Raw genomic sequence first — 12,567 nt, 5'->3', positions numbered from 1 at the left:
GCATATTTTACTTAAGTTATTACAAAATCTCCTTTTTATAATTATCTGACTTGCACTTTTCCAGAGAGAAGGAAGGAAAGCTACTACTGAACCAGCATATTACTTCCTACATAGAATGATGAGTTCATCCTCATACAGTGAAGAGGAGCTGCCCTCATTTTCTAGGTACAGTCAATTAAAGCAATATGAGTTGGCTAAGAAAATAGAAATCCAAAATGAAAATTATGTTGATGTGAAACATGGGCCCCTCAAGTAATCATGTGAGAAAGCCAGTGTCTCGCCCCTCAAACTCCCCTCACTCCTTCCCCTCGTTCTCCTCTGTGGTTACTTCTTGGGCCTCCCCTTTCCATGTTCTCTCCCATACCTATTTATCTGGTCTCGACTTCCTTCTTTCTAGTATAGTAGTCTAGTTAGTATAGTTAGTCTTTAATGTTTAATGTTAGATTCTGGAACCTAAGAGATAGGCCCTGGCTCAACAGTAGTTCCTGCACTAATGGCCCACCTGAAGGGCTTCCTACTTAGTTTCCTTATGTACCTAAACACTCAACAGTGTGGCTCTGTCACAGGGATCCCCAAAATGGAGGGGTTATGTAAGTTGGAGCATTCAGGGAAGAATTCTAAAAAGCAGTAGAGTTTGAGTTGGGCCTTGAAGGGTAGATGAGCTTTAGACAAGACCATCCAAATTGGGGAAGACTGTAAGAGAAAGGATGGACTCTGCAGTATTTATAGGAGACAAAGAGGGAAAAAAGTACATGTACACTTGAAGTCTGATTAATACTTTTTCTAAAATAGCCTTTTTCTAAAAAGTGCCTAAAATCATTCCAATGTTTATAAGAATATTCACTAACTTGGAAGGGTAGCACTTTGTATCAGGAGAAAACTAGGGTATAAGGAGAAAAATCTACCTGATTATAACTATATTCTTTCCCACTTGGCACAATGAAATTAAGGTTTCTTTTTGACCTGATGCCGTTTTAGGACACCTACCCCTGGCCCACCATTAATCCTTTCTCCCTTCATGATTGCTATAACATACATAAGTAGTAAAGCAGGTGACTCAATTATTTGTGCTACTGGAAAAGAAGAGGGCGCATAGAAAAACCAAATAAAAGTCATTGTAGCAGTCATTTTCACTTGATTTGAGAACTCGAAGACATACCATTCTAGATGTACTTCTATATGAATAATGATTTTGACAGATTGTTCTTTTACTTAGCCAGCATTCCTTCATATATTAAATACATAGAAAATGAAATGTCTTTTATCTTTTTTTAGTGATGAGGATGATCGTCGCTCAGACCCAAGTGCCAAAATAACAGAAGGTTGGATTGATTTTTTTTTCTTAGATACTATTTAAAGGAGACCTTGTTGTTTGCATTGACAAATTTTCCTATTAGGGAACATGAAGTTAACACTAAGTTTTCTAATAGGTTGACCTACTTTGGGGGAATAGTTAACATGAGCAAACAAGTTTACTTTTTCTGAATCACTAAGATTTCATTAATAATTTTGGTATAAAGTACATGGTGTGATATTATGGGTTTAAAATTGCCATGCTCCTGTATGGAAATACCCAGGAAGTACGGGTTTATCACATCTAAATGTGGACTAGAGCTCAAGCTACGAGGATTTAATCTCTGAGTGTATCCTTGCTTTGTAGGACTAGCTTAGCTCTAGTAAAATATATTTAAAAAGCTTTTTATTTTTTTAAGATTTTACTTATTTATTTTTGAGAGAGAGAGAGCACTAGCATGGGGAAGCAGCAGAGGGAGAGGGAGAAGCAGACTCTCCACTGAGCAGGGAGCCCAATGCGGGGGCTCCATCCTGGGACCCTGGAATCATGACCTGAGCCAAAGGCAGACTCCTAACCAACTAAGCCACTCAGGTGCCCCCAAAATTTGAAGCTAAAAATTAAACCTAAATTTATTTGTTTATGTTAGAATCTGGCTAGGGTAGACTCCACTTTATCTTTTGTCTCTGTTAGAACTGACTCATTTAAATATTTACAACTTGAGTTTTTAGTCTCCTGTTCTGTATTTTTAGAGCATGAAATAATATACAGTTTTCAAATAATTATTTTTCCATGTGATATGACCATCTCCCAGGGTTTTTTTTAAAAGATTTTATTTATTTATTTATTTATTTATTTATTTATTTATTTATTTATTTATTTCACAGTGAGAGTGAGAGAGAGAGTGAGAAAACGAAAAGGGGGAGGGGCAGAGGGAGAGGGAGAAGCAAATTCCCCCATGAGTGGAGAGCCCAAGGCGGCGCTTGATCCAAGGACCCTGGGATCATGACCTGAGCCAAAGGCTGAAGGCAGACACTCAACAGACTGAGCCACCCAGGTGCCCCAGTCCCCAATTCTTTTAAACTGCAAAGGATCAATGTGGTTCTCACAGTGGCAGCACTGGCCTAGAGTTGAGAGTGTAATGTTTACTATAAAGGTGGCTTTGAAACACAAACTGCAGGACTGGAGTTGACCTTGATTATTTCAAGCCTGCAACTCACTCAAAAGGTTATTCAAGAAAGCTATCCTCTTCATTTGTAAGTGGAAACATTAATTTTAAAAATGAACCATAGGGGCGCCTGGGTGGCTCAGTGGGTTAAAGCCTCTGCCTTCAGCTCAGGTCATGATTCCAGGGTCCTGGGATCGAGCTCCGCATCAGGCTCTCTGCTCCGCAGGGGGCCTGCTTCCCTTCCTCTCTCTCTGCCTGCCTCTCTGCCTACTTGTGATCTCTGTCAGATAAATAAATAAAATCTTTAAAAAAAATGAACCATAGAGTATTGTTAAATTTACCAGAATTCCATGAACAAGTCAAAGTCAGAAGATGAGATAACATATCAATGGTGTGCAGCCTGCAGTATGGAATCATCATTGGCTGTTAAAGCCAGAAAGAAGCCATCTAATATAACCTCATTTTAAAGATGAAGAGCCTGAGGTTCAGGGTCAGGAAATGACTTGTCCAAGGTCATACACTGAGTCAGAGTATAGAAGTATAGATCCTAGGTGTCCTAAATCTAAATCCACTGCATTGTTTTCCTCAACTTCATTGCACTACATTATGCTTAGTTCCTATATCCTTCAGTAATATTGCACCTGTCCAGTTGGCTCAATCACATTCAACAAAGAATCTCTGAGCACTTTCTTTGTGCTAGATATGTTCTGAGTTCTGGAGATAAAGCCATGAGTAAGAGAGAAAAAGTCCTTACCCTCATTCTAACTTGGGAGCCAGGGGGCAACATGAACACAATAAATCTAGATAAAAATAAGTACTCCCGTCCCATCTCACACAGGATAGAAGCCAGTGGCTTACAAGGATCCACATGGTCTGGACAGCATTTCTCCCTCCCCATGACCTCTCGGACCACCTCTCCTGTTCACTCCTAATCACTCTATTCGTGCCTAATCACTCCACTCCAGCCACACACCCTCAGACATGCCAGGCATTCTCCTTTCTCAGAACCTTTGCAGCTGCTAAGCTGCCAAAAAACATTCTTCTCCCAGGTATCTGCGTAGCTCACTCCTCACCTTTAGATCTTTGCTTAAATATCATCTTCTAAGTAAGGCCACCTCTGAGCACCTTCTTTGAAATTGCAACCCCAGCATTCACTGCCACCCCAGCACTCCCTATCCTCTTGCCCTGCTTTAATTTGTTCCCCAGCATTTATACTATCTGATAGATTGTATGTTTTTATTTGTTTGTTGGCTGTCTCCTTCCCCTAGAATTTAGCTCCATGTGGGGAGGGGTTTTTGTCCACTCTATCCCCACGTACATAGAACACAGGCACATTGTAGGAACTCAGTAAATATTTGCTGAATTCGTGAGTGAATAAGATGAAAAGAAATATAGTGGCTGAGTAGATTGGTCGGTCTAAGAAGTCCAGAAACATCAGACCTTAACTACAAAAGGAAACGGCCACAGGAAGATCTGGAAGCACAGGATCCCAGGCACAGGGTATAGTAAGTTCAAATACCCTAGGATGGGATGAGCTTGACACGTTAGAGGAAAAGAATAAAGGCCAGTACCTAGAGCCCAGTGAGAAGGAAAGTGGTATGAGATGGGGTTAGAGAGATAGCTAGGGGTCAGATCATGTTAGGGCCTGTTATAGACAGTGGAAATGACCGTGGATTACGTTTTGGGTCGCTGTAGGAATCCTGTGGAGGACTTTAAGCAGAGAAATGATAAAATCTAATTTATGAATTTAAAAAAATCCCTCTGGCTATTATTCCAAATAGTAAGAGTGAACTAAGTAGGGATAGGATTAAAGCAGGGAGAACAGTTAGGAGGCTTTTACAATAATCCAGCCAAGCAATGATGGTGGCTTGGACTAGGGGCATAACAGTGGAGGTAGTAAAATGTGAACAGACACAGAATGTATTCTGAAGGTAGAATCGGCAGGAACTGCTAATGGAGTGGATGTTGGCAGTGAGGAAAATAGAAAAATTAAGGATGATTCCTACAATTTTGGCTTGAGCAACTAAGTGGCTTGTGGTACCATATGGTGAGACAGGAAGGGAAGCAAAGGTGGAGAGGAGAGAGGGAACAAGAATTCTATTTGGGCTGTGTGAGATTGAGGCCATTAGACACTCAAGTGCAGAGATCACATGAACAGTTGGATAGTTAAGTCTAGAATTAGTGGGAAGGTCAGGGCTGGCAATACAAATTCTTAGTTTCACAGAAGAGACAATAAAATCTCAACTTGACTCTGACCATCTGGAACTCTCAAGTACCTGGAATTTTTCCATTCCCTCTATCAAATCAACTTCTTAGATATATCCAGAAGGAATGCCATGCATTTAGTCTAGACACTTAAAAATTATATTGGAATGATGGCCCAGGTAAACCCAAATAGTCCCAATCACCAAAGAAGTCAGTTCAAATATGTACAGTATACAAGACTTCCTAAGGTAGGAAAGTACATTCAGACACTTTTGAACAACTACCAACTGATAATAAAATTGAGTGGATATTCTGGTTAACCAGGTTCATCAGATAATTCAAGTAATGGGATCTCTCTCATATTCAAGGTCACTGAGGTTTTACTGTATTTACTGTATTTTTGCTAGAATCCTTGGCCCAAAAGGTAATCCAAAGAGAATGTTCTCATCTTGGTCTTTTGTGATTACACATATATAAATGTATGTCAAATACACATTACTTCATCTGGTCCGCTTGTACATATGAGGAAACAGAGTCAGAGAAGTTAGAACTCACCAGAATTCACTGAGCTCTAGACAGTGAAGCTAAGATTCAAACACAGTTTTTCTGACTCCAAACAAGTCCATTGCTCTTTTTTTTTCATCTTCCATATTCTCATCATTCTGTGTATTTTACTCAGTCTTGAATTTGTTTTAATAATTTTTTTAATCATTTTTTTATTTATTTTCAGCATAACAGTATTCATTGTTTTTGTACCACACCCAGTGCTCCATGCAATCTGTGCGCTCTCTAATACCCACCACCTGGATCCCCCAACCTCCCACCCCCCACCTCTTCAAACCCTTCAGATTGTTTTTCAGAGTCCATAGTCTCTCATTGTTCACCTCCCCTTCCAATTTCCCCCTCTTTTTACTATTGGCTCCTTCGCTGTGGGCCTTTTTCAGACTTACCTCTTGGTATCATATCTACCTCCTTAGGGCAACTTTCAATGGCTGATGTCTCCTGGAATTCAGGATAATGCCTCAGAGCCCTCCCAATTTTCACAGAAAGTAACCATTTCCGAAGACCAGCCACCTTCCTTTCTAGCGTTCCTTTAGCTGGCAGTCTCATGCAATTATTTTCAACTGTCTACAATGAGAGAGCTATAAGGGTCCTTAGAAATCACCCTCGGCCTAATTTCTCACTTTATGATGAACAAAGAAGCACACAGAGTTTGAATGGTTGTGCAAGGATCCATAAGCTGGTCAAAGCCTGCCTTTCCTGATGTTACGACTTGTGCTCTTTCCACCACATCATGCGCCATCTTTCCCAGTTTGGGAGTAAAGAGCCAAGACCTGTACCCAGAATTCTAGGGATCTCACCTCTTTTCAGCTTTTTCTGTTTGCCTAATTTCTGCAATTCTTTACTAAAGATATTAAGGTAATTTTTGTGCCAAAATTTGTATATGCCTCTGAAATAACTCTTTTCCAATATTGTATTTTGACCACAGAAAGTTTTGAATATCCAGATCTGGAGAATGCAAGCAGTATTAAGGTAAATATTTTTCACTGACCCCTTATTGTGAGCTAGTGAAGCACCGACGGAAATAAGGGACTCCCTGAAAATAAGGGACTGCTTGTGTGTCTTGCTGAGGGGGCCTCAGGAAGCATTCCCTTGTCCACACCTTCCCACACACAAGTCTCTCCCAGCTGGGGCCAGCCCCTAGTGCCTGAAAATCCCTTCATCGAAATCCTCACATTTGGGTTAAATTATTATCTTTATGCAGATACACAAAGTAAGCCACAGCCCCCTTAGCACCTTAGAGCAATGCCACTCAGTTTGGTTCCTGTAGCCTCTAGAGAAAAGCTGAACAGGAGTGAGTCACAGTGCGCTCCCAGGTAGGCCCAGGCAAGGGACCTGGTGTGGGCAGGGAGAAAACAGATGCTTCGAAGAGGAAGGGGCACTGCTTGAGGGAAATGAGTGCTGATTCCAGCTACTTCCCAATGTTCCTGAGCAATGACCCTTCATAGGCAGCTTTCCAAAATTCTGGCCGACTCCTCAGTGTGATCCCAAGAAATTCCCCTTCCCTAGGGTGCTGTTAGGAAGTTTTCAATAATGGCTGAAGCCAGAGATCCACCTGGAACCTCTTCTCTGTTTTGTATCACTTTTGCTTTCCTCTAGGTTTACTCTAACTGTTCCCCAGTGTGCGTGTACATATACCCTCTCATACATCCATCATCAGTTTTCCAGAGACTTCTCATTTAGCAATACTAACATCTATTTGACCCTCAAGCATCACTTAGAGGCCTGTCCGGAGGCCTGCTGACAGGCTTTTCCATTGCTAAGCTGATTCCCTGGCTCATCGTAATTCTTCTTGCTGATTGTCCTTCTCACTTGCTGACTGTTTTCCCAGTGTAAAATTAGAAAGGCCTGATCCATTAAGATATTGAGCATTCGTTATCGAGTAGCACAGAAATTCCTGCTTGCATTCAGCTCCAGGTAAACATCAGTGCACACATGAGGACATACACTCTTCAGTGCCAGACACAGAAAAAGAAGCCATCATGTTTCCCTTAATGCCAAAGTTTTTACCATAGTCTACAGGCCCTGTATGAGCTGCCCATCCTCTCTCTTCCCAACCCCCTTTACCCATATGTCACTCTCTTACCCCTCTGTCCACTCACTGTCATTCCTCCAGCCTCACTGGCCTCCTTAGTGCTCCGCCAAAATGTGAAGCATGCTCTCACCTCAGGGCCTTTGCACTTGCTCTTCCTTTGCCAGGAACACACAATTCCCAGATGGCTGTGTGTCTTCCTCCCCCTCTCCTTCCAGTCTTTGCTCAAAAGTCACCATCTCTGTGAGGCCTTCCCTGACCACCCCATGTAAGATGGAAACACACACACTATCCTCCCTTACCCTGCTTTATTTTTCTTCATAGCACTAACATCATTATTCAGTCAATCATTCATTCATTGAATAATTTTTTATCAAGTGCCTACTATGTGCCAGGCACTGGAGATTCAGCAGTAAAGAAAGCAGACAAATATTCCTGCTCTCATCCTCTGGCAGACTTTATATTCACTTGAATATAAGCTTCGTGATGGCAAGGGCTTTGTTTTGTTCATTACCCAGCACCTAACACAGGACTGAAATAATAGTAGATGTCCAACAAACCTTTTTTTTTTTTTTTTTTTTTAAAGAAAAGCCTTAACCATCAGAGCCAAATCTAGTCTCTGTGTTGGGAGCTCCCTAGCCCTCTCCCCATTAGTCGGATATATGCCATATTTGGGAACTACTGCACAGAGCAGAGGTTCTGGATCCTGGCTGCACATCCGAATCATCTGGCAAACTTTAAAAACTGATTCCCAGGCCTCAGCCCCAGAGATTCTGATTGGTCTGGGTGGCAGCCTGGGCCTTGGGAGTTCTAAAGGGTGCCCAGGTGATTTTAATGGCTGACCAACATTGCAAACTCTTGACTTAACCTACTCATGTCAGGCCATTCAGAAGCATCTGTCCTCCCACTCCCCACCCCCACCTTCCTTTCTATCAAGAGCGCTCCGCCTGGCTGCACATGAGAGTCATCTGGGCAACTTAGATAAATGCTCGCCCCACCCTCAGGGGTTCCTGTTCAATTGTGGTGGGGCCAAAGCATGCCTATTTTTAATATTTATCCAGATGGTTCTCTGGTGCTGCTAGTGTTCAGAACCAGTTCTTTAGATTGTCCCCATCCCAGCTGATCCCTTTAAATATCCTGTTTCGCAATGACTTAATCCATAAACTGCCTTGAATCTTCTTAGAAGAATTAGAGTCAAACTTCTACAGTAATACTCTGCCCTCCACACCATCAATACAAAACACAGTTTCTCTCATCGTGCATGCATTTATGCCTCAGTGCATGGATTTGCCACTTCCTTTATAACTGCCACCACGACACAGTGGCTACCCTGCAGCCTAACCACTTCTCCCAGCCTATTTTTTGCCCTTCTGGGGTCAGGCCACTTCTGCATCCCAGGTGATAAAGGGCCATAGAGCAGAGCCAGCATCTGAGCCCTTTCCCTGCCTTACCACCTCCATGCTCCTGCAGCCACACACTAGTCCCTGACTTGCTCCACACCTCACAGTTGTTAAGTTTAAAGGGAGATTGGGGCAGTGAAATGGACATCCCTTTTCCCCCTTCTCCCCTAAAGACCCGCCAATCATTATCTTCTCTCAGAGAAGGATCTAAAACATGCCATTTATTCCAAGCCCCAGGAGGGAGGGGGCATGCATGGCTGGCACTTTCTGCAACCTGGGACACTTGAGCCCTTGAAATGATCCTACAGGGGCAGTGCATGACCAAGTCTGGGGCCAATCCTGGGTGTCCATAAGTGGCAAAAATCATGAGAAGTTATGCCTAGAAACAGCCCAAATCCCAGAGAATAACTCTTTGAGACTGCAGCACCAACACTGGGGTGTACAAGGGCCACATGGTTGTGCTTTGTCCCTTGAGGGTTTCTAGGCATTTCTAGTGTTTGCTGTCCAACAAAGGACAGAGGCTTAAGCTAGTATTTCACCTCTGTCTTGGCAGTTTATCACCCTCTATCAACGCGAAAGTGCTCTGGCCGGCCTGTATTCTTCAAATGATGGCATTTCAGGTACAATGTATTTATCATTTTCTAGTAAACCTCTCAATGATGTCATTCTAAATATATTCATTCCCCCTGCAGTGAGTGGCTCCTGCCTTGCACCCTCCCCCGCCACCAATGTGGTGGTTGAACCAATATTACTTACTTATTACTTTCAATGTGGGGTTGAACCAATATTACTTACTGTGTATACAGATTGTGGTTTGTGAGTTGTTACGTAGTTCCCAGTTGAACCTCCCAGCAAAGGGGTGACAGTTCCTGGCAATAACATTTATCAGGTCTTGGCCACATACCAGGCATTCTGCTAAGTGCTTTTCTCACATCCACCTGGTGAAGCACCATGTCCCAGGGCAGTGTCCCAAAGTGTTGTCAGTGACAGCTCATTTGCATCAGGATCACCCAGGATGCTTGTAGCACATGCCTCAGTCCTATAACTAAAAGTCGTTGGCTTGCTTTTTCAGACTGTGGATCTCTCCATTCAAGACTTTGTCTTTACCTCCGCAGATTTTTACTTTTTCCTAATTTCTAGGTGGTTCTTATTTTGTCAGCTACTGGCACAATCCAGTACTGCATTCTTAATTTGAAAAGCTAAACTTTCCCCCCTTATTTGGGAGGAAATGTGTTGTCTCCTACCTTACTTTTAATCATCGATTGTTAAGATTCCCAAGGTTATACTGCTGGAGAAGATTAAAAGCTAGGTAACTGCAAAAGCTAGAGGAGAACTTTGTCATTTACTAGAAACAAGAAAGTATGTGCTTTATTGCCCTGTGTCTTTTCATGACATCCTGTCATGATGCATCAGCAACACAGATAAATGCTCGTTTCTGTCCTTATAGATACAGTAATCATTCTGTTAACATAAACTATGATATGATTTGCACAAGTGGTGCAGGAAAAAATGGGTCCAAATGGAGACTCTTATTGGCTCCACAAGTCCTTTATAGCTCACACAACAAACAGATCATTTGGGGTCAGTCAACTGAAAATTTACCCAAAGCGAGTCAGAGATGATGACATTTTTTAATGCACTGCTGCTTTTACCTGGACATTCTGAAACGGATGCCCACACTCTTGAGAACTGGAAGTTACCTGTTCATGGGGAATCAGTCCCTCAGGCTGTGTTGGATAGCTATCGATGGCATGAGGGAGAAGGTGCCGCTGAGCTGGCTCGAGAAGCATCAGGGAGCGGGAGTACAGAGCAGCACATCAGAGCCTGCACTCTAGTGCCAACCTGGCCACCTTCCGTCCTCACCTAAAGTCACTAAGGTCCTCTGAGATGAGGCATCCGACCTCACTGAATGTCTCTGGTTTCCTTCCCAGGAATGTCAGAAGGAGAAAATAGAGTGTGTTATCATGATGAGTACTGAGTAATGTACAGAATTGTTGAATCACTATACTGTACTCCCGAAACTCATATGCCACTGTGTGTTAACTACACTGGAATGAAAATTAAAAACTTAAAAAGGGGGGGCACCTGGATGGTTAAGCATGTGCCTTCAGCTCAGGTCATGATTCCGGGGTCCCATATCGAGCCCCACATCGCATTCCCCACTCGACGGGGAGTCTGCTTCTCCCTCCGATCCTCCCCCTCAATCATGCTTTCACTCTCTTTCTCTCTCAAATAAATAAAATCTTTAAAAAAAACTTTTGAAGAAGACTGTGAAAGCACTTTAAAACTCAAACGTTATTACATAAATGCTTCTTTCTCAATCCTAAATCATCAACCCCAGCCTCACAGTCTTAATTGGAAAGCCCAATAGATGACCACATTTCTCTTTTTGGTTTGTTCACAGATGCTGATAAGCCCAGTACTTCCAAACACAGGTCTGAAATGATGAAGAAGGTATCATCGGCTCTGTCCAAAGCGTTTTCAAGATCCAATGCCAATGCTTCCAAATTTTCCTCACCCCCACCCCCCCCTCACCAGGACAGAAGCTGAGTCTGCAGCACCTAACATCAATAAGGGTGCTGACCTTCCTCAAAAAAATAAATGGTTTTTGAACCATGACATGGTGTCCTACACACCGATTCTTATAAATACTTTTAAATTCTTATAAATAAATAAGAGCGAAGAACGTACACAAAGGCATCTGGAGAAAAGAAGGATTTGATAAATGTTTCTGCTAGGCATTTGGCACAAAAAGAGGGACTCTGCCTCCCATTGAGATTCATCTGGTAACAGGATTCAGTCTCTGCTTTTGAGGGCACTGAAGCATTGCTGGGAAGAGACTAACTTAAAAGCAAAAGGGTAACACCAGTAAGAGTGAGTCATCACATATTTTGTGTGCTCTAGGAGTTCAAAGAAGGGACTTGCGGTTGTGAGCTAGAGTGGTCGGTATGAGTTTCCTGGAGGAGCTGGAATTGAGGCAATTCTCAAAGGGCAGGTAGGATCAGGTAGGTCTGGAAAGCACCGGGAAGGCTTTCACCTCTGGTCCCAGAGCTGCATACGATGCCACCATGCCTGAATTCAGTGTTGTCCCATGGAATCTTCTATGATGATAGAAATGGCGCGCGCGCGCACACACACACACACACGCTCCCTCTGGCCACATTTTCATTCCAGTACAGTACGCACTAGCCCCGCATGGCTCTTGGCTAGTCACTAATATGAGTGAGGAACTGAATTTTTCATTTTATCTCCATTTAAATAGCCATGTGAAGCTAGTGGCTCCTTCACTGAATAGTGTCAGTCTAGTTAGTGCATAGCCTCATGGGCACTTTCCCACTCAGATTAGGTTGAAGAATTCCCTGAAAGTTCATTTCCAAAGTCTATCCCCAAAGACCTAGGGCAGTGCAAGGATCTGACTCCTCAGAGGGGCTTTGAAGCCTCCAGTCATCCTCCTGGTCCATTCAAAACATATGAGCCATTGATGTGACCAGAGGGAGCTCATGCTTTCCAGTCATATCTGTGCTTCTGCACTTGCCAAAACTCCACTGATGGTGACGCCTGGATGGCTCAGTCAGTTAAGTGTCTGCCTTCAGCTCAGGTCATGATCCCAGGGTCCTGGGATTGAGCCCCACATCGGGCTCCCTGCTTCTCCCTCTATCTGCTGTTCCCCCTGCTTCTGCTCTGACACATAAAGTCTTTAAAAAAACAAAACAAAACAAAACCCTCCAACTGATAAAGAATAGGCCCCTTGGTTAAGGGGATAGGAGAAGAATAAATGAAACAAGATGGGATTGGGAGGCAGACAAACCATAAGTGACTCTTTTTTTTTAATTTTTTTTTTAATTTTATTTTTTATAAACATATATTTTTATCCCCAGGGGTACAGGTCTGTGAATTACCAGGTTTACAC

The 12,567-nt window shown here is 42.8% G+C and overlaps 1 protein-coding gene across 1 annotated transcript in view; it reads left to right on the top strand.

Moving 5' to 3' along the window:
• The window catches only part of LOC111157294 (fibrous sheath-interacting protein 2-like), a 76,826-nt gene extending 65,619 nt beyond the window's left edge, over positions 1-11,207 (top strand). The window contains exons 19-23 of the mRNA XM_022518603.1: positions 65-165; positions 1,276-1,322; positions 6,154-6,197; positions 9,211-9,277; positions 11,062-11,207. Of these exons, the coding sequence (XP_022374311.1) occupies positions 65-165; positions 1,276-1,322; positions 6,154-6,197; positions 9,211-9,277; positions 11,062-11,207 (405 nt within the window). The remainder of the gene's footprint in view (positions 1-64; positions 166-1,275; positions 1,323-6,153; positions 6,198-9,210; positions 9,278-11,061) is intronic.
• Positions 11,208-12,567: the final 1,360 nt, after the last annotated feature.

Source organism: Enhydra lutris, unplaced genomic scaffold (genome assembly GCF_002288905.1).
Source record: "Enhydra lutris kenyoni isolate GAN:26980312 unplaced genomic scaffold, ASM228890v2 scaffoldscaffold53, whole genome shotgun sequence".
Classification (NCBI taxonomy): domain Eukaryota; kingdom Metazoa; phylum Chordata; class Mammalia; order Carnivora; family Mustelidae; genus Enhydra; species Enhydra lutris.
This window is presented reverse-complemented; position numbering and strand designations above follow the sequence as displayed.